The 20,892-nt window shown below is 38.5% G+C and overlaps 3 protein-coding genes and 1 pseudogene across 5 annotated transcripts; 2 read left to right on the top strand and 2 right to left on the bottom strand.

Moving 5' to 3' along the window:
- Positions 1-109: 109 nt before the first annotated feature.
- LOC103429021 (uncharacterized) lies at positions 110-4,578 on the top strand (annotated as a pseudogene).
- A 740-nt stretch (positions 4,579-5,318) lies between these two features.
- On the top strand, positions 5,319-9,174 carry LOC103421608 (protease Do-like 1, chloroplastic). The gene is made up of 8 exons (XM_017328420.3): positions 5,319-5,907; positions 6,154-6,276; positions 7,187-7,358; positions 7,879-7,916; positions 8,015-8,213; positions 8,315-8,467; positions 8,579-8,713; positions 8,854-9,174. The coding sequence occupies exons 1-8, from the start codon at positions 5,456-5,458 to the stop codon at positions 8,929-8,931; spliced, it is 1,350 nt and encodes a 449-aa protein (XP_017183909.2). The 5' UTR covers positions 5,319-5,455; the 3' UTR covers positions 8,932-9,174.
- A 265-nt stretch (positions 9,175-9,439) lies between these two features.
- LOC103421479 (carbonic anhydrase 2-like) lies at positions 9,440-14,777 on the bottom strand. 2 transcript variants are annotated; one of them, XM_008359520.4, is made up of 8 exons: positions 13,332-14,777; positions 12,436-12,647; positions 11,847-12,012; positions 11,438-11,491; positions 11,232-11,320; positions 10,274-10,382; positions 10,029-10,195; positions 9,440-9,619 (listed from the first exon to the last, which is right to left on the bottom strand). In XM_008359520.4, exons 1-7 carry the CDS (start codon positions 13,506-13,508, stop codon positions 10,031-10,033), a joined length of 972 nt encoding a protein of 323 aa, XP_008357742.2. In that variant the 5' UTR covers positions 13,509-14,777; the 3' UTR covers positions 9,440-9,619; positions 10,029-10,030. The 2 variants fall into 2 exon arrangements, with proteins under 2 accessions (XP_008357742.2, XP_008357741.2); XM_008359519.4 differs by having other exon boundaries at positions 10,037-10,195.
- A 1,548-nt stretch (positions 14,778-16,325) lies between these two features.
- Positions 16,326-20,358, bottom strand: LOC103411158 (phosphoglucan phosphatase LSF1, chloroplastic). Of its 2 annotated transcripts, none has more exons than XM_008349802.4 (10): positions 19,879-20,358; positions 19,653-19,759; positions 18,726-19,185; positions 18,528-18,599; positions 18,323-18,444; positions 17,913-18,128; positions 17,627-17,732; positions 17,266-17,378; positions 16,902-17,046; positions 16,326-16,721 (listed from the first exon to the last, which is right to left on the bottom strand). In XM_008349802.4, exons 1-10 carry the CDS (start codon positions 20,188-20,190, stop codon positions 16,602-16,604), a joined length of 1,773 nt encoding a protein of 590 aa, XP_008348024.2. In that variant the 5' UTR covers positions 20,191-20,358; the 3' UTR covers positions 16,326-16,601. The 2 variants fall into 2 exon arrangements, with proteins under 2 accessions (XP_008348024.2, XP_028963573.1); XM_029107740.2 differs by having other exon boundaries at positions 18,726-19,201; positions 19,879-20,349.
- Between the last annotated feature and the right edge of the window lie 534 nt (positions 20,359-20,892).

Below are 20,892 nucleotides of genomic sequence, written 5' to 3'. Positions count from 1 at the left end.
CTTGAGGGTTGAGGGGTGCCACCTGGACCTGCCACGCAATCAGTAGCGTTGAACCGGTCATCGACATTTGGGCCTAGGCCTCTGCAGCCTGGAGTGCAGATTTACGCGGGCGCGGTTTCATAATTTTATTTTTATTTCTTTTTTTTTTTTACATCGGCAGCTGCCGGAGGACGCAGAGATGGGGAACTTGCTGGACAAGGAACCACCGCCGCCCATGGTGCTCGTCCCGCCGCTCTTCGACTACCCTCCGCTCGCGGCCCGCACCAGGTTTTTCCCTAACTCCCGCCCCCTCTACGGTCCTCTCCCCATCGCATTATTGTTCGTTCGATTTTTTACTCTGTTTCTCTCAATCCTGTAACGTTTGAGGTCGTCACTGCTTACTGTGATCGTGCTGCCACTCCTTGTTAAAATTGGCCAGCGTTTGATTATCTGCAGCAATCAAATCGTCGACGAATGCGTTTATTTGATTATTTTAGTGATTATTTTTCTATTTTTTTGGAATTTTTGTGAATAATTTTGATGCAGGATGTTGGAGTCGTCGTATGACTTGTTGTTTGGGAAACTCGCTCTGAAATGTCTGTTTGACGATTACTTTGAACAAGCTCGGCATTTCAGCACATTGATCATGCTGAAGCCCATCGACGATCCTCACGTCGATTTGGTTGCAACTGTATCCTTCATCATCTTGATTTTTAGAAAGTTGATGGTTTGATGCGCAGGGAAATATCTTCGCTTTTTGTTTCCTTAATTAGTTTAGGTTTCAGGACCGCTCGATCACAAACCCGAGGAGAATATAGTTGGAAATGCATTTTTTCGCTGGCAAAGGTACGTTGAAGTAGATTCAGATTCCCATTGTACTTGTACATGAATTGTGTTTTATGCGCGATATCTTGGACGTAAATGTGGTGACGATGACAATTTCTTCGTATTTGTTTGATTGAGCAGTGATGTTGATGATCCTCACACATTCATGGACCTCTTTGTATCGAACACTGATCCGTAAGGATCTCTCTCTGAATTAAAAGAGTGTTGTCTTTTTCTTTTAGTTTTGTCGCGTTTTCATGTTCAGAAACATGACTATTTATGTAGGGAATTGTTATTAGCACTCCAAAAATCTCATTTGGCACTCCAAATTTTCTATAATTAGAAAGAAAAATATACTTGTGATGAGTGTAGAATGAGATTTTAGGAGTATTAATAACAGTTCCCTTTATGTACCTATTCCCATATTTTCTGTCACTTCAGGGTTTTGCAGATGAGAGCCACTGGGAGCGTTTGGAATTTTCCCAATGTTGCTGAAAAAAAGGTGTGTCGTTTGGAAAACCAAAACCTCCGAGTAGACGTAGTTGGTGCACGTACACATGAAATGTAGAATGTTGACAGAGCTCGTTACTCTTGTAGAATAACTTCTGAAGACTTTGGTGTTATGGGATTGAGATATGGCTCGTCAAACTTGTCAATTGGAGCCACTGTCATGCCCTTCTCCTGTATGTAACCTTGATTTCAATTCTTTCAGTATTCTTGCTCTATGAGTCATACATAACTGATACCTATGTTGTGGACCTGAACATTCAGTTTATTTATATCTATATCATGCCACAGCTAGTGAACTTATCTCGTAAGTTATCAACGCCCCCGATATGAATTGGGAAAAAGAATTAGAAATGTTGCTGGATAAACTCATGTTTGGCTGATGTGTAAATTTTGGGGAATGGCTATTTTATACATTAAGATTGCACTTTTGCATGATTTGAATTTAGAAGGAAGAGAACTTTGGAGTCATCAGTTCTACCTGAACTTTTAAGGCGCATGGCAAACGTTATTTAATGTAATTATCTGTTTATGCAGTGAAAGATGATTGTCCAAGAAGGGCATGGTTGGTGAGCAAGATGGGAAGACTAACAGCTGGGGTGCAGTATGAGCCTGAATGTAAGTCACTCAGATGCCTTAACATTACTGGACTGAATGTGGTTCTTCAGACTGAGATATGTGTTTTTTCCACGGAGAGAAAAATTTCACTCAAGAATGTCATCATCTGTAGTGCAAGATGCTTAAAGAACCAATTTCCCTTATTACTTTCTAGTTTGTAGTTCTTGTTTACATTGGTATGAGCTGTTCTCTATAAATTCAGATTAGGATCTTGGTACAATTTTATTTCAAATTATTATCCTGTTTTAATTGTTTTTAGATGGGAGTAAAGATACTCAAAACTACAAAAATTTAAAGAATTGGAGTGCTGCAATCGGTTATGGAGTGGGATCGAGCAGCCCCTTGAGTCCATCATTCAATTTTGGTCTGGAGTTATCAAGAAGTTCTCAGGTTTGTTTCATTTAGTTTTGGTAAATTTTGTGAAGTTTAATCGATTCCAAGTCTCGAGCGTTTTATCTGACATTCAATGGTTTTTCGATTACCTCCAATTCTTGAAGTAAATTAGTTTATCTATGCATGGTTTTCTCCCAGTGCTGGATACTTGATAGAATGTTATACAACTTGTGGATCTCAAAAATTAACTTTTGTACTGCAGTTCATTGCCTCATTCTACCAACACGTGGTGGTCCAAAGACGGGTATTGTCTATCCCCAGTTTGTTATATGCTACAGAAAATTTCTGTTAAATTAGTTTTTATATTTCAATTAACATGTAGCATACTAATAGGCATTGAACTGCTTTAACTGAACAGGTGAAAAACCCCCTTGAAGAAAATGAAGTGGTTGGAATTACGAATTATATAGATTTTGGCTTTGAATTGCAGACAAGGTAAATAATTAAACTCATGTAATATGCAACAAATTTGGTGATAATTGATTATATTGTGATGCTATTTTAGGGTTGATGATATCAAATCATCAAGCGATGTCCCAGAATCAAACGATGTTCCAGAATCAAGCGATGTACCTAAATCGAGCAATGGACCTAATGTCCAAGATTCCACCTTTCAAGTAGCTGCATCTTGGCAAGCCAATAAGAACTTCATGCTCAAGGTAGCGTATTTGATGCAATCTTGTACTTGCAATATCGGATCATATCAAGTTCATGAAACACTTGTTCTTTATCCATGCAGGGAAAGGTGGGCCCTCTCAGCTCATCGATAGCATTGGCATTTAAATCCTGGTGGAAACCTTCTTTCACATTCAGCGTTTCAGGTATCTCTAATTGGTAGATTTTCATGAGACACATCAGACTAATTGTTGTGACCTAATTATAAACTTAACTGAATGGTGTTGGTATTCAAAGTTTACTAACTCAATACCAAAATAAGTGTTCAAAAGTCTTTACGCACACACCTTTAGACTTTAACACACACCTTTAGACTTTCACACACACCTTTAGACTTTTGCACACACGCACTACTTTCGGCCATTACAGAAGGCTGTCACACTCTGCTTTCGGCCAGTACAGACACATTGACATCTAGCAGCACATAAACATTGACATCAAGTTTTTATTTGAACTTCCAACAAATGGCTCATTAAAACATATGCTACATGTGTAACTAGATCCCTTCTGAAATATGAAGGACCATTAAACCTGTCTTTCTATCTGTCGTCTTGGATTTCGGCCCGAATGACAGTAGCATTGCTTTGATTTTGTTAAATCTTGCTTTGCATCTGAGTGTGAGTGTGTCGAAATATTGGATGAAGTACAACAAACCGATACATTTGCGTTTTGCAGCTACGAGAAATCACATTGTTGGGGAGACAGGTTATGGTTTCGGCCTTCGCGTGGAGAATCTTAGACAAGCCAGGTTCATTCATTTGTTTCAGCCTTTACTTTTTATTTTCCGTAGTTAGATGCGCTCTCATATTTCTAATGCATGTATACACGGTCAATGGTCATTTCATCCCGAAAATGTATGAACTCTTCTCACGCAGAATGCATCGTTTTAACCATTTTGCAGTTATCAAAGAGCTGATCCGAATTTCGTCATGTTGACACCGAATAAGGAGCACCTGGCGGAAGGCATTGTTTGGAAAGCAGGGAAAAGACCGATGCTGCAGTCAGATATAAATGCCGGAAATTTCGACGGCATTCCAAAGGAACTAAGACCCCTGGGGAAAATCTTGTAACTCATCCTCTCTCTGACCTTTTTCCCTTTCAAGAACTGATCAATGCTTATCCGAGCATTCAAAATCTTCGAGTTGAAGCTCGTCTGCGTTTTTCGTAGAAGAGGCGGCTTTAATTTTTGTTGTCTTTGGGGGGTTATAAGAAAATAAAGTAGGAGGTCGGATTCATGCGTCTTGTGAATATGCATGCTGCCTTTTTTGGGGGACTCCTAGCCCTAGGAGACTAATCTAATCAACTGTTTTTAGTTTCGTAATTGCGTTCATAATTCAGGGGTTTACACTAATCATATGTTACCATGTTGGATTTTGAATTCGAGATTCAATCTAATCCGTTGAAGTCATTGAAATTCGCTGTAACTAAAGTGATTGATTGGGATTAGATTGGATTTTAAACGTTTTAGTAGTTTGTTAAGAAAATGATGTGAAAGTTTGTTAGAACAGGTGTATTGTTGTACATAAACAAAGTGTTTACAATTGTATGTGCAGCCATTCGAGATTGTTTGAGTAGAAAACACTTGTACTCTTAAACACTTTTATTAGAAGCATTTTTATTATAAATAAATTTTTTTATCAAAAGTTCCATTGCTTTTCTGGCAACTGCTTCTACATAAGCACTAAGGTCTGGAAACATTTTATTTTATTTTTGCAAAATATGATCAAGTATATTTTATTGTAAGAAACCGTTATTAGCTGGTCTAGAAGCATTTGTAAACAGGAGACTAATTTACATGAAATAGGTTTAGGATTACTCGGCGTTTTAGTTTAATAATGTAATATCATATGAAAACGCTTGAATATTTTTTAGTATTTTATTATTATTATAATTTTTTTAGTACATTGAAATTTTTATACTAAGAGGAGGGGGAGTTCGGCAAAGTCAAACAATAAGTAGTCTAATTTGGTATCGAATTCGCCATCTACGAGATTCGAATCTAAGACATCTGACTTCCAAGTGATAAAAAATATCACCAGACTCTAGTATTAAGTGACTTTTCAATATTCTAAACATTACGGTGATGATAACTCGTTTCACGTAAATCATTCACTTTACCCGAACGGGAGCATTTTTGCTCATCACCATTTAATGTGGTGTATGCTCACCATTCTATTTATCACCGTTAGATGAGTTTAGATTTCAAGATTCGTATAGTGGATAAGCACAAATTTTAAAATTCAAATTCATCTAACGATAATAAATATGATAATGAGTATACACCACGTTAAATAGTGGCGAACAAAAATGCACTCTACCCAAACAATCAGTCTTGCATGAGTCCCAACTAACTCACACTACAAGACGATCCGTTACATAATTTGCTTGGATACAAATAACAAATAGGAATCGAAGTGGACGGTGCTTCTGGAGCAGCTGTCCAAGAGAAAATAACCAGATGGCTGCTTCTTCGCTGATTTCCACACACTTCCACTCTTCCTCCCCAACTTTCTCACCACTTTCTCGCTCCCCAAACAGAAAGTTCCTTCCTTTCCCTCTCTCCAAACCCTTTTCCCTCCACAAACCCACAGCCTCAACCTCCCCCATCCTCTCCCTCCACCGCAAAACCCAGAAGCGGTCTCTGATCCCGCCGTACAAGTCCTACTGTCCCCCGTGCCTCCACAAGCTTCTGCTCGCCACCAAGAACCCCTTCTCCTCGGGTCTCGAATCTCTGCTCATTCTTTGCGCTTCGGCGGCTCTGTCGCTTTCCCTGTTCATCGCCGATGTGGATCCCGCCTCCGCTTTCGTCGTCACTCCGCCGAGGAAGCTGCAGTCCGATGAGCTCGCCACGGTTCAGCTCTTTCGGGAGAACACTCCCTCTGTTGTTTACATCACCAATCTTGCAGCCAGGTACTGTTGAAGTTTGAGCCTTTTGGATTTTGCTGAAAATTGGGCCACTTTCGGAAATTTTCAATTTCTATTAGTTTTTGTATACAAGCTATATCCTGCTTTAAATAAATCTAAACTGCGGAGAGCGGGATTCGCACTCGGGTGCATAGAGGGCACATAGCTCTAGCCGCCATGTCTGCATTTTTTATTTCGGTTTAATTTGTGATTTTTGGGGTTTTTGGAGTGATAGGTGTTTGTGGGTTTTAGGCAGGATGCGTTTACTTTGGACGTGTTTGAGGTGCCGCAGGGGTCTGGGTCAGGCTTCGTGTGGGATAAAAATGGCAACGTTGTCACCAATTACCACGTGATTCGCGGCGCTTCTGATCTCAGGTCAGTTGGTTTCTGATTCTTTCTTTGTTGAAATGCATTTGCTGCTTTGTTGCATCAAGTTTTGGTTCGGAATTGTTACTTTGGTTGTATTATCAGAACAATGTGATGCTTTAATGTGGTTCTGCTTTGCCTAAGCATCAAATGTATTGCTAACCGAAGTTTGATAAGCTTGTTGGACCTACTTCAGTTTTGATAAGATCGTTGTAATTTGGCTGAAGTTTGCAGCTTAGTTCCCGTTATGGGTTGTATCTTTGATAGCCCATAACATAAGCAATTATCAGAACAATGTGATGCTTTAATGTGGTTCTGCTTTGCCTAAGCATCAAATGTATTGCTAACCGAAGTTTGATAAGCTCGTTGGACCTACTTCAGTTTCGATAAGCTCGTTGTAATTTTGCTGAAGTTTGCAGCCTAGTTCCCGTTATGGGTTGTATCTTTGATAGCCATAACATAAGCATCATGTTACTAGAATTATGGAGTTTGGAGAGTCCGGGATTAAAAAGATGTGATGGATTGCATTTGCACTTTTGAGACCCTTTTAGTTCATTGGGTTCTGAATCCTTCATATTTATGTTGAAACCACTTTTGCCATCAATGGAATCTTGTCCACTGTATGTCTGATTAATTGATTTGCTTTTCCATATAGCGCCTTCATCATCTCACTCTGTTTAAGGGCCGTTCTTCAGTATACTTACTTTCCTTCAGTCGTGCATGGGACACCTTTTGGTTGCAAATTCAGCTAACTCTTTTGTTTGACGTTATTCGGTTGTTTCAAAATGTTTTTTTTAGTTAGAAAGAGATTCATTTTTTATTGTCTTTTTTTCTTTTTCTTTTGTGGTGTTAATTCAAAGAGTGACAGTGGTACTTCTCCTCATGGTTTGCATTCTAAAACACTGCTACTTATTTACAGGGTCACGCTTGGTGATCAGTCAACTTTTAATGCCAAGGTTGTTGGATTTGACCAAGACAAGGATGTTGCTGTTCTACATGTTGATGCGCCCAAGGAGAAACTAAGGCCTATACCGATTGGTCAATCTGCAGACTTGCTGGTTGGTCAGAAAGTGTTTGCTATCGGCAATCCTGTAAGTATTACTTAACTTTCAACATATTTTCTGCATTATGCTCATCTTTTTTTTTAAATATAGTGGAGATATCGTTACGTATCACTATACTCATTTAGTTCAATTATCGATAGATAATGGGTAAAGTGCAGTAATTTTACACATCTATCAACGTGATTGTGCGTACTATCAAACACGAGGCTTAACAAGTTTTAGTACACTTGGTGCGATGGCAAGTGCCTTCGCCCATGAGCGGTAGGTCTCGGGTTCGAGACTTGGGAGCAGCCTCTCCATAAAATGGGGGTAAGGCTAGCCGACATTCACCTCTCCCAGACCTTGCGTAAAGCAGGAGCCTTGTGCACTGGGTACGACCTTTTTTTTAATGATCTTTGGGTTTGGTTATGAAGGAACATCTCTTTCTTGCAACAGGGCTTATAATTGCTTGATCCTTCACTAACTATTGTGTGAAGGGTTTCGTTATGGCTTTAAGCATATGGTTAAACTAACTGACAACTTGATTCCGTTTTATCTAACTTTGCAGTTTGGGCTTGATCATACTCTTACCACTGGCGTTATCAGGTACAAATTCCATGGACTCGATCTTGACATGCTTGAATTGGCAACAGTGGTCTTGTTTTCCATTCATTCTCATTCTACACTCTTTCAACTATTTATAGTGGGCTTCGTAGAGAAATTAGTTCTGCTGCTACTGGCCGTCCAATTCAAGATGTTATACAGACAGATGCTGCCATTAATCCTGGGAATAGTGGGGGGCCACTTCTAGATAGTACAGGAAGCCTTATCGGGATAAACACAGCTATATATTCTCCAAATGGTGCATCATCTGGTGTTGGATTTTCTATTCCAGTTGACACAGTGAGTACACATCACGTGAAGTTCCTTCCATTGACATTTCTTCTTTTTCTTGCTTCGATATAAACCTTCTGACTTGTATTTTAAATTCTTAACCTGTTCAGGTAAATGGTATTGTTGACCAATTGGTCAAATTTGGGAAGGTCACGAGACCTATTTTAGGGATTAAGTTTGCACCTGATCAATCTGTTGAACAGTTGGGGTTAAGTGGTGTGCTTCTCTTAGACGCACCAGCTAACGGTCCAGCTGGCAAAGCGGTATTCTCTCTTTTCCTATTTTTCCAATCTAAGTTTGATGTGCTACAGAAACTCATTTTGTTTTGTTGGATAAAACGACAAAACTGGAACTGATGAACCTCCATTTTGCAGGGACTGGTACCAACCAAGCGCGACGCCTATGGTAGACTCATATTGGGTGACATTATAACATCTGTGAATGGAAAAAAGGTCAGCAATGGCAGCGACTTGTATAGAATTCTCGATCAGTGTAAAGTGGGCGACAAGGTATGTTCTATTATCACATCACACTGTCCCTTATTTGGAACCATTTTAGCACAAACGCAGTTTTCTCCCTTCAGCCAAACCGAGGTGAATTTGTTCTCAAGCATTTTTTATATTTCAACATTATGATCTTCCGAACTCAGGTGTTTGTGGAGGTGTTGCGCGGCGATCAGAAGGAGAAAATCCCTGTTGTGCTTGAATCAAAGGCCGACGAGACATGACCAGTTGAATGGTTCAGCACGCGTATTTAAAATGCAGTACCTATAGATTGGGAACGAATCGCCTTTGATCTAATGAGTTCTCAGTTAACCGAAAAAGGGAACATCTCGCCATTATTTATGTGTTGATAGTTTTAGAAGGAAGGATCTTGCTGTACATAAACTATTGTAATTAACACGATTATCCGTCGATATTTTGTGGTTGAATCTTCCATGTTTATGATGCAGACTATTTTTGTATGTGTATATGGGTCGGTTTTATTTATCTTCGGATATGGAGCTGCACTAGTAAAAGCATCAAATTACAGGCTATATAATGATATATGACGTATGTGTCTGTGTTCCAGGCACACTGAAAAATGCCTTGTGGATAAGGCTGGCATCCTTTGGGATTTGATATGTTGACGAAGTATTGATATTTCAAACTATTTTAATCTACAAGTACGATGACGTGAAGTAAGTGCAACGAGACAGTCATACTGCCCTGACGTAAATAGAACAACCGAGAAGCTTGGTAGAAATATTATGGAGAACTTGGGATGTGGATGAAGATTATAACATTCAACTCTTGAAACGAAATAAGTGGCTTAAATTTGTGTAAATATAATTAAAACCCAGTTCACGTTATCATCACTTGTCTGTCTCAAATGGCCTAGAGCTTCCAGTGCAGTACGGTAGCCACCTCCTTAACCTAAAACAAACAAACAAAACACGAAAATTGCAGTACTCTCGACGGAAACAAATTTCAACTATAAAAAAAATAGTAATTACGATTCAATAAAATTTTAAGGAAAACAAAAGGAGCCAACGTGGATCTCATCCACTACACAAATTTTAAAATTTAAACACAATCCAACGGTGATAAATAAGATGGTAAGCATCACCACCACTTGAGAGCAGTGAGCAAAACCATTCCCTTTACTTATTTGCAAACCAGGTAATTACAAGCTCGAGGAAATTATAATTATTGCTGCGAAATATCGGTTACATTTGCAGACGTGCTTCCGGGGACATTGCAGATGAAATTAAGAAATAAATTAGAAGTACTTAATGATAATTAATTAGGAAGCAATTGAGTTGCATGGGAATTATGTGATTACGATCATACGGAGAAGTTGGGGTTGAGGCTGAAATCAACATCCCAGAGCTCAAAATGTCCATTGATAAAGTCATAGTATCCTCCCTTGATTGCTAGGGTTTTCTTCAGCAAACCCTCTCTCACAAACGGATAGCTCAGCAGGTTTCCGATCGATACATTCACCGCCTCCTGCACTCGTTTCAGTGAGTTAGTAAGTTAATACGGTGCTAACCAGTAAATAAAGTGCATTCATGTATCGGTACAAACCTTTTCGCAACGACTGCATAGTTCAGGGAAAGGAGTATCAGGACCGTGATCTGCCTTCACCTTCTTCGCTGCCGGCGATCCAATACGAATCCAGTCTTCTATGACGTCACTGCACCATCCATTCATCATGCAGCCATTCATCATTTCGTAATTAAGATAATAAATAGGTGTTATTTTAATTTGTTTGGGGTTGTTTTTGGAAGAGCAAGAAGTACTTTCTAACAACCAAAAACAGTTGAGAGTTCTTTTGGCAGCAAATGTTAAAGATGTTTTTGGCTCGTAAAAGTGCTTTCTGGAAGAACAACTAAAAGCACTTAGACTTTAAATGAAAATTTTGACTTGTTTACACTAAAAGCACTTCTAACAAAAACAATTTGAGCTTGTGTATTTAAAATGATTAAAAATGTTTTTGATGAGAATGATTTTGGGTTCCAGCATTTTAAGTACTTTTTGGAAGAAATATCATATATATGTTTTTTGCATGAGGCACTTAACCCTGATTTGGTACTGTGGTGATTCTGAAAAAAGTGGCTATCAAGTTGGGAGCTTTTTTATAATTGGTAAACATTCAGCTTCAGCTTTTTTTCACAGTTTTTTGTGAAAAAAAAGCAAAAAACACAAAGCTGCAAAACCCAGCTTTGAAAAACCAGCTTTTTTTCACATAAAAGTTTATCAAACACAATAATACTGCTTTTTTTTTTCAAAAGCACTTTTACGAAAAAGTTTACCAAACACTCTGCTGCTTTATTTCATAGCTGTTTATTCTCACATCACAGCAAAAACAGTTTTTTTTCAAAGCACAACAATGCCAAACCAAGTGCTATTTCATGATCCACTTGAATTTTTTACTAGAAATTGGTTTCAAACATATTTTCATCAAAAACGTTTTCAATCATTTTAAAAGCACTTCCAAACAAGTAATTTCAAACGAGATGATAAGAGTGGATTGCTTGCTTACGTGCCGAGGGTAGACCCATCTTCTGGAATAGACAAGAGTGCCTTGATTCCTCCACAGGCACTGTGCCCAATCACCACTATGTATGAAACCTATAAATACATATATTACATACACAAGATTAATATTACAATGAAAACAGCATTTAGCTAAATACGATTAATTATTACAAAACTAAGAAACAAAACCAAAATGCATGGATTAATTACCTTGAGATGCAAGACAGCATACTCAATGGCCGCCCCTGTCCCAGCGTATTTAACCTATTAACACATACACAGAAAAAAATTAAATTAAAATCTCGTTTAATATTATATATATATATATATATAGGGACAAACAAAAGGAGGCAGATTGTCTGCTCTCCTGTTTGGGTGCTCTTCCCATCATTTTCTATTTGTACGATTACGGTTAAGTCACATCAAAATTTTATATTCTTATTACTTTTTGTCTTATTATGTTTATAAAAAAATTATTATAAAATGTTAACGTGGCTTAACCGTGATCACATATAATAGAAGGAGATGGATATGGCCCAGGGGCAGAATCTACCTCCCACACAAAGAGCCACGTTTTGTTGTGACAGAACGCATAAAAAGTCTGAGGAAATATGTAAACCTTATCATAGGGTGGGACCAAGTTAGCAACTGTGCGGACAACAAAAGCCTCTCCCGGCTGCATATCCAGAACATGTGATGGGCAAACTCGAGAATCCGAGCATGCAAACATCATAAACTTGGGCCATTGTCCTTTGGCAAGTTCACCGTACAGAGCTGGATTCTTGCTGTTAAATTAAGGAAGAAAATGGTTATAATTAATCGAGCAATGATATTCATACCATGTTTTTATATTATATTTTTATACCATCTTAGGTGACATCTAATGTGTACAGCCACATCATTTGAAAAATTTACAAAACCCAAGGAAATGAAGGAGAAAGACTCCTCATATATCACAATCATCATTTAATTAACTAGTTTTTTTTAATTATTAGTTTATTAAATAATGAACTAAATTTAAAAATCTAATTAATTCAAATGATGTGGTTGTCCAAATCAAATATCACCTAAGATGGTATAAAAATGTGATACAAAAACATAGTATCGAATTAATTTGTCCTCAACTTCATATATATATATATATATATATGACTGTGAGTCGGAAGCTAATCTCATTTAATCTTCTATTTAGTAAAAAGAGAGCATACTCGTATTTCTCCTTCTTGAAGTGAATGAAGCCGCTCTTGAGCCTCTCAGCGGCGTCATAAGGCTTGGTGGCGCCGCTGGCCTCGGCTGTCGCAAGCTCGGCTGTAACCTGCTCCACCTTCGCAGCCGCTTCAACTCTCAGCTCCTCCTTCTCACTGAGAAGTTTCTGGAGAGATGCAATGGCCTCTTCGTACTCCTTTGCCATTTCTTCTTTCTAATTATTGTTCACACACGCAAATAATATGTTAACATTTAATTTGTTAACATGTACTTCTTTCTTTATACCTTTTTATTTCACCTAAATATCGATTAGGGAAAATTAGTACCATACATGTGTCATTTATCTTTTATATTTACTTAGATTCAAACCATACATGTGTCATTTTTAAAGGATGTTGAATCAATGAACAGCGTGCACGTCATCCCGATAAGCAGAGGATTAGTTGTGTGATAAGAACACTGATTAATCATCGATGATAATGAACATGTAAAATCAAACGTGTTCAAGTCTGGTATTGTACACCAGTAGAGTTCTCTACCTATCCCGGTTTCACCACGTGAACCAAAGAGCTACCAGGGCCGTAAATATTTATGAAGCTGCAATACATATATTTTCAGACAACCGCAGCCACTGCAAAAGAAACTGACAATAATCACGGGCACTTAGTGGCACAGAATGGGATAGGTAAAAGGCATAATAGTGGTTGTATCGTCATATTTACATGCATGCAACCAGCTAGTAGACCTTTTACACATCCCGCTCTTTGAAACTGATAGTGTCAGTGACTATCGTCAGGTTTTCGATGTAGCCAGAGTGCAGAGCCTAGGGCAGTCACATTGTCATATACACTACTTGAAACTAATGTACACATGATGAGTTGAAGGATCTAGAGAGTACCCGAGTGATAGCAGGAACGGAGGTAACAGGCTTGTTTTGGATGAGGTTTGGAGGAGGAGATCTAGAAGAAGAAGAAGTGCTGATCCTGGCAGAAATACAACTAGGTTTCCTGCTGGTGGCACGAGAGAGGGCGGAGGAGGTGAGGTTGAAGCTCTTAACTAACGAAGCTGAAGACATGGTGGCCAACGAACTCTTGAACTGCCTGGCTTTATACACCTCACCATTGAACCCATCATATATTCAAATAGTGAAATAGTGAAAGTGAAAGCTCAGTCAACGAGAGCTTCTAATCTGCATACGGATGAGGTTTGGACGTCGGAGATGAACCCAATCTCTCTATCTCCTTTCACTACCACTCGCCATTTACATTGCATGGCCATCATGCATCGCTACACCTTCTATCTGCCCTTGTCACACACAATACTAGTGATACTCTTAATTTTTCCTTCATCATCGTCTTCGTAAAAAGCTACTTTCATGCATTGGCTGTTTGCCATAAATATTATTTGTCTCCCTAAAATGCTGCTATTTAGTGTTATCATTCTAGTATGTTAATAAAAGACATATGCACATCACAATTTGAACAGAATAATAACACTACATAATTATAGCGTTCTGAACCAAAAATTTACTTGTTTGCCACCTGCTGCTACGCCATTTGTGTTTTCACCTTGTTGAACTGCATACATATTTATGGATAATGCTATGGAGACTAAATTTGCAAACTAAATGATGTGTCACCAATAGAAATTATTTCATTCCCAATTCCTAATCTCCTAGCTATCTTCTTTGGTGACTGATGAACAAGGAAAAGATATACAATTTAATGAAACCTAACATCCCATTCGTAGGGTCAACCTGCAGTTCCTCTCAAATGAATTGCTTCTAAATTCTGATTGAGTCACATAATATATATCAAATTGTTCATAAAGGTAACCCACATTTCTCCTTTTATTAAGTATTTCTTGAATCAGCGTTTTAAACCATTACATGTCACGAGTTCGTTTCTCTTTTAAGGTTTAGAAGATTAAATATCGTTGCATATGCGGTATATGTCATACATTGTTATATAATAGAAAGACTCTTCGTCTTTGCACATTCAGAATATCCAATGTCAATGTATAGACTCCCCATATATATTGAGTGCAGTTTTGTTTACCATCCTCAAGTGGTGGTAATACTTACCACCATATTTATCACTATTTAATGAGTTTAAATTTTAGGATTTGTGTCTATCTATTACATAGATCTCAAAATTTAAACTCATCTAATGGTAATAAATAGGGTGGTGAGCATCACCATCACTTGAGGGTTGTGAGCAAAAATATATCTTTATATATCATTTTCAGTTTTTCATGCATAGCAGACAATGTAGATAGAGTTGACTTATATATACCACAAAGCCAAAATGTGAAATCCAAAAGAATAAAAAAATAAAAAATAAAAATGAAAGGATTGAAGAAGACATGCTAGCTTCTGGTTCTGGGCATCTCTAATATCCCGGTTGAAATGGAATTACTGGTGGACATGCGAGAGAGAGATGATGGGTGATGGATTACACAGATAAGGTCATGGATTACACAGATAAGGTCCTACTCCTATCCTTAAAACATATGGCTCCTGTGGATTCTAATAGCCACTATGTATAACCTGCAGTCTGATTTCTTACCTTTCTATCTATGCTATGCCATATATTCTAGCTGTGTGTCATGGTAGTAACGTGATGAGAAATGTATACAGATAAGTGTGTACACTTTATGACAAGACAGAGTCTCTCTAATGAGAGATTTATCACTGTGTTTGGAACACGGGACGAAATATCATATGTCATTATACAATTGGAGAGACACTTAAACGACTTTCCGCTAATTATATAATGACATCTAATGTTCCCGTCATGTGTTATGTGTACACTGAAAAATCTCTCCTCTCGAATATGTGATGACTTTCTTATCTTTGTTGTGGGCTTTAAATAGAGATCACTCTAATTAATTTTTTACATAGTTTGGGCTGTCCCAATTAAACCCACAATAGGCAATTCCACAACCATTGGTGGCTCTTCTGCACTGCATTCGTCATAAGATCGATAGCCTTCGTTCATTAATCCTAGTTTCTTCTACTTCGAAGGAGAGAAATTAAATGAAAACTAAAAGATCGTACCTTCATGTCCCATGATTGTTCAACTGAAATGGGGACAATGCAGCCTTGCGCAGTTGGTAGAGCACCATAAGTGAGAGTGGAGAGTAACTTACGTGGAACATGAGATGCGATGGTGTTGGCATTTCAAGCCCATCTCAAACCGTCATATGTTTTAACTTTTCAACATGACATAGCATGGTTGGTTTGGAATACCATCACCTTAGCATCTCAGTTGCATGTCAGCTCTTCTCGAGAATTAGGAGAGAAGGGTGGGAGTGTCTGATAAGTTGATGCAAACTCTTATAAAAGCTCTGTAGGTGACTTAAACCGATTGCGTTATGGTACATGTCGACATTTTCTAACCAAACACTGTGTCGACATTTCCTAATTAACAATGTGTCGACATCCTTGTGTCATATTTCCGGCATACATTAGATTAGATGGCATATGCTGATGTTGGTCCCCGCTTCCCAGCCAATGTGGTGGAGAGAGATTTTTCAATGTACCTAGGTCACAAGGTGATACACCATATTGTTATTATAAGCGGAGGGAAACTTGAAAAATAAAAATCCCCTCCACTTATATAATGACATGTGGTGCATTGTTCCGGGTACACTGAAAAGTATCTCAATGTAATCGTTGATAGACGAAATCCTAACAAATCCGGTCAATCCCTAATTTCTTGCAAAGCCTAATTATTTTGTGTAATCTTATCTTCGGGATTATATTTTCCTTGTAAGTAATCTCCTTGTATCTCACATATATACTTGTAAATCAAGCAATGAAATCATACTGTTACGAAAAGCCTATCACACATCTTCATGTATTTTTACTTATCTACTTAACATCGGGTGATTATTTTGGAATACCGCCATTTTGGCGTCGCCAACCATTGTGGCTTTTTTCTTCATCCATCACGTGGGTTGTTTGTACATAGGCTTTAAACAAATTTATTGATATCAATAACATATAGGCCCATGAAAGGCAACAATAGCAGAACAACCTCAACAATTGCATCATGCTACATTTATGTATGTCTTGATTTTAGGGACTCAGCAGAAACTAATTTGCATGATCTGTATGTTCTAGCCTCGAAAAATCGTCAGATCGCGGTATGGTGTACTTGCCAACCTACTTTGGAGCTAGTCTAATCGGGCATATTGAGAATGAAACGCAACGAGCAGCTTTTGCCAGCATGAAGCGCTCGTTTTCTGTCAATGGCCTCTCGATCACCTTCACAATATTCACATCCTAAAACAGCAAGTTGTCAAAACAACCATCATCCATCAGTGTCATTTAGGGGGAAAAGCATACAAGTCCAATTTTTTGCTTGCCGGAAGAGAAAACAAGTTCAATGGTCTAATCTACTTGCTCAAATTCGTAAGAAAAGAAAACAATCGACGAAAAAGAAATGCATATTAGTGCACTGACCTTTTGCGGTTGTTGAACAGAAGGTCTCACGCTGGCAGTATCGCCAATGATGATTATATTGTTGACATTCCCACTTCCATCCCTTTCAGATGGGGACAATGTTGAATGCCGCCAATTCCCATTAACAATGAACTTATAGTAATACCTGCAGATGATCATCATATCACTGCTTAAAATGAATTTAGATAAACTCATCGTGCGACATTTTTCAAGATTAGCTAGTCTATGAGAAGTTGAAAAGATTAACAAGCAGCAATGCATTAGCTTGATAGAATATTCAATACTACAAGTTAACTGAAGGCATTAGATCTCGTATTTTGATTCTAATCATAATAAACAAAATAACACAATGATTTTTACTTACTTTCCTTGTGAAAGTCTGACTTCTGCTTCCCATCGGGATCCACCTTTGTGAGTTGCCCGAATTGGTTCTTTCCAGTTTGCAGTGAAATCTCCAACTAAGGTTACATCCTCCCCCTGTAAATCAAGACAGACTGAATCAGGAAGCACAAACAGAAACAGAATAAGTTCTATTACAGCTCAACTACAGAACGGTATAATGCTTTAAAGACTACGTTCTTAAAACCATTTACGGATCTAGTCCTACGCCAAGTAAGGCATCGAGAAAGAAATTTCTTGCATTGTCCCTTCAGATTTATACAATGACCAATATCATTGCTAAGCATACGTTGCAAATTGAAGTTGAAACTGAAGTTGTCAACTACCTCTTGTCCATTCCATACAAATGTCACAGCATGTGTTGGAGGTCCATCATGTTTCCCATTTTCCACCATGGCTATAAGATCCCATGTTGCCCAAGCAATTGCCGGTCTGCATTGAAATTTTAAGGATATCTTTCATTATTTACAGACAAAGTCTCTTTTTTCTTTAACAAGTCACAGGCACAGCGAGGAATTGCGATCCCCTCACAATAAATGACTTTTTCATGCTAAGATGTTCCTTTCATAATGTATAAAACTCAAAAGAAAAGAGGATGGTTGAGATGCTAACCTGTCAGGCTTGCATAAATGCAACCCGGTGACAAAATTATAAGCTGCGTGAAGGGAAGTATCAGTCATCCAGTGTAGGTATGCTATTACACAAGCTGGAGACCGATCAAAACCAGTTGTACAAGTAACAAAAACACGATGATTCTTCTTTAATAAGCGTAATAATAACCCCACACAGAATGGCAGTTTCTTCCTCAAATCAAAAGAATCTCCATCCCTGCAAAAGAAAAGTTTCAGACGTTTTATGAGGCCTCGTTAGTGAGCTGTTTAAAGCATTACACTTTGACACTTTCAGAAACACATTTCCATTTCTGAAATTCAATGCACAACCTCCATGATTTGAAGTGACTTCAAAAGAAAGATAAATTTTGTCCATCGATAAATTAAATAGCGCACAGATTTTTTCATTACCTTATAGGATAGTTGATCATCAGAATATCGAACTTTTGGCATGACTCATTTATTGCGTTGGAATTTATTCCCCAATTTTCTGTCTCAAATCCACTTTGGAAATTCAGTATAGCAGTAACTCCCTGCACGAAGAATTTCATAGCAGTTAAAGAGAGACACAGAAACGAAGTTGATACAATGTGTATATAGTATAGCAGTAACTCACCGCCACATTTGCCAACACCACCACATCATCTTCTGTTTGTATGCATGATCCAACATATATTTGTTCAGTAATCTGACATATGAACATAACAAATGAGCATTTATCTGTAACTCATATGAACTATCGAACGAACATATCTTATCCACTCTCCAGTTTTCAATGCAAGTTTATAGTCGAAGAATTTGATGAACATCACACCTTACTGTAGCGCATACCGAGAGCGTGATTATAGTATAGCTCGCCTTTAGAGCGATCCAGTGCCTTAACATATTCATCCAGTGGGAAGTTCCCATGAGTCCATTCTCCATCTCCGGACTCCTCTTCAGCGTAAATACAAGCAAGCTGGCTCAGGGGTTGGGCAAGAGTATTCTTCTGCATTTGTGATTGAATATGACCATTTTTGTCACTCAAATAATTCCATCCTCGTGGTTTCAGAAACTTCGAGGAGAACGTAACAAAGCCAGAGTTCCCACCGGTTCCCGGAGATGACTGCAAACTTGAAGCCAGCACAGCCTTGTTCCAAGTTGCAAAAGAAACTCTACCTCTATTGAACAGATTATCGAGATCATTCATAAGAAGCAGTTGCTGAATTGGAAAAGGAGACAAGGGTCTCTCAAGAACCAGGCTAACAGATCCTGTTTTCTCCCTCAGCATCTTCCTGGAGAAACCAAACACTGAAAAAAATAAAAACAACAACAAAAATGAACACACATTCATGAACCAATTTCGAAATTTGGGCACTTCTTTCTCATGATTTTTCAATTTTTCATTTATGCAATCGGAATGAAAAATGTTATTGACATACTATGTGCGCGCAGACATGGGCGTAGTCACATTCCAGACATGGGCATAGTCACATTGGTCATAGCAGATGTACATCTATGCACCCGAGTTCGAATTTCCATCCCCGCAGTCTTAGATTAATTTAGATTAAAGTATAATACTTTGTACGAAGGGGAAAAAAAAAACTAACCAAAAATTCAAAAAAAAATTTAGTTTTAATGAAAAATGATAAATAAAGTGTAGTGAATAGTACCGAGAAAAAGATAAAAATATGATTTTTATTTAAAAATAAACAGTAATGGTGTTTTGTTAAAACTCCCAACAAAAAAATGGCATACTCACTGTGCATCACCAAAATCGGTGGCCTCAACGAGCCGGCCGGCGGACAAATCCCCGGCCCTTTTCAATTTGTCGCCCACCATTACTATCCTGGACTTCTCCGCATTCCCCTGCAATATCAAATTCAACAAAAATTAAATCAATCGATCGATCGATCAATCAAAAGCTCTGAACTTTTGTTCCAGAGAGAGAAATAGAGAGAGGGATGAAGACGAAAAGACGGAAATACCCCTTTCTTGAGGGCGTGGACGAAGATTCTGCCGTCGACGGAGAGCGCGAACCGAATCCCGAGCGGTTTGTCGAGAGTGACCATGTACTCGTTCAAGTTCATCTTGAACGACGACGCAGACGAACCGCCCGACTTCGCCACGATCCTAAACGCTCCGCCGTCGGACCGGAGCTTCTCTGTCGAGGAACGACGGGCGTTGATGAAAGCCACGTGTCCTCCCCAAAACGCGGAGGAAGAGGAGGAGTCGTGGATCAACGGCGGAGGCGAAGAGCGATCGATAGCTCTGCAACCCGGAAGTTGCAGAGTCGCCATCTTCTTCTTCCCGAGGAATCGGTGACGGTTATTTCCGTTGAGCAAATTCAAACCGTTAGGATTTGTTGCCGAGATTGTGCTGGAGCGAGAAGCTTCTTCAGCTCCTCTCTCTCTCTCTCTCTCTCTCTCTCTCTCTCTCTCTCTCCAGTTCCAGTGAACTCTCTGAAGTGTGGGCAGTCACGAGCGTGCCAGCTCATCATACAATGTGGAGTAGTGCCACGTGGATGAGTGTGAAGAAAGTTTGGACCAATCGGTGCCCGTGAAAGGTATGACGTTGACCCCTGGAAGGGTAGTACTGTAATTTTAGTATGAAGTAGTCGGGAGAAACCTATGTGCTCCCGCGATATTTTTATTTTTTATTTTTTATTTTTTTTCTGTTCCCGCGATATTAGCCACGAATGTGGCGGCGTCAAATTAAGCTTTAAACCAACTCCAACCATAAATAAAATTTAAATTTTAGGGTTTAAACTTATCATAATTTGCTTAAATTTTTGGGTCAAATATGAGTTTAAACTCAAAACTTATTTCTGGGATAAATTTAACCCAGGATTCTCGTTGGGTTATTGGAGCTGGCCCACCATATATGTATATTTTTTTAAGTTTTATATTTATAAATTAATTTAATCCAACAATTAAGATCTAATTTGATCAAATCTAACGGTAAAAAAATATATATAACGGTCCAAATTTAAATCTAACGGC

Source organism: Malus domestica, chromosome 09, assembly GCF_042453785.1.
Source record: "Malus domestica chromosome 09, GDT2T_hap1".
NCBI lineage: Eukaryota > Viridiplantae > Streptophyta > Magnoliopsida > Rosales > Rosaceae > Malus > Malus domestica.
The sequence above is the reverse complement of the archived record's forward strand: the minus strand, read 5'-3'. Positions and strand labels throughout refer to the sequence as shown.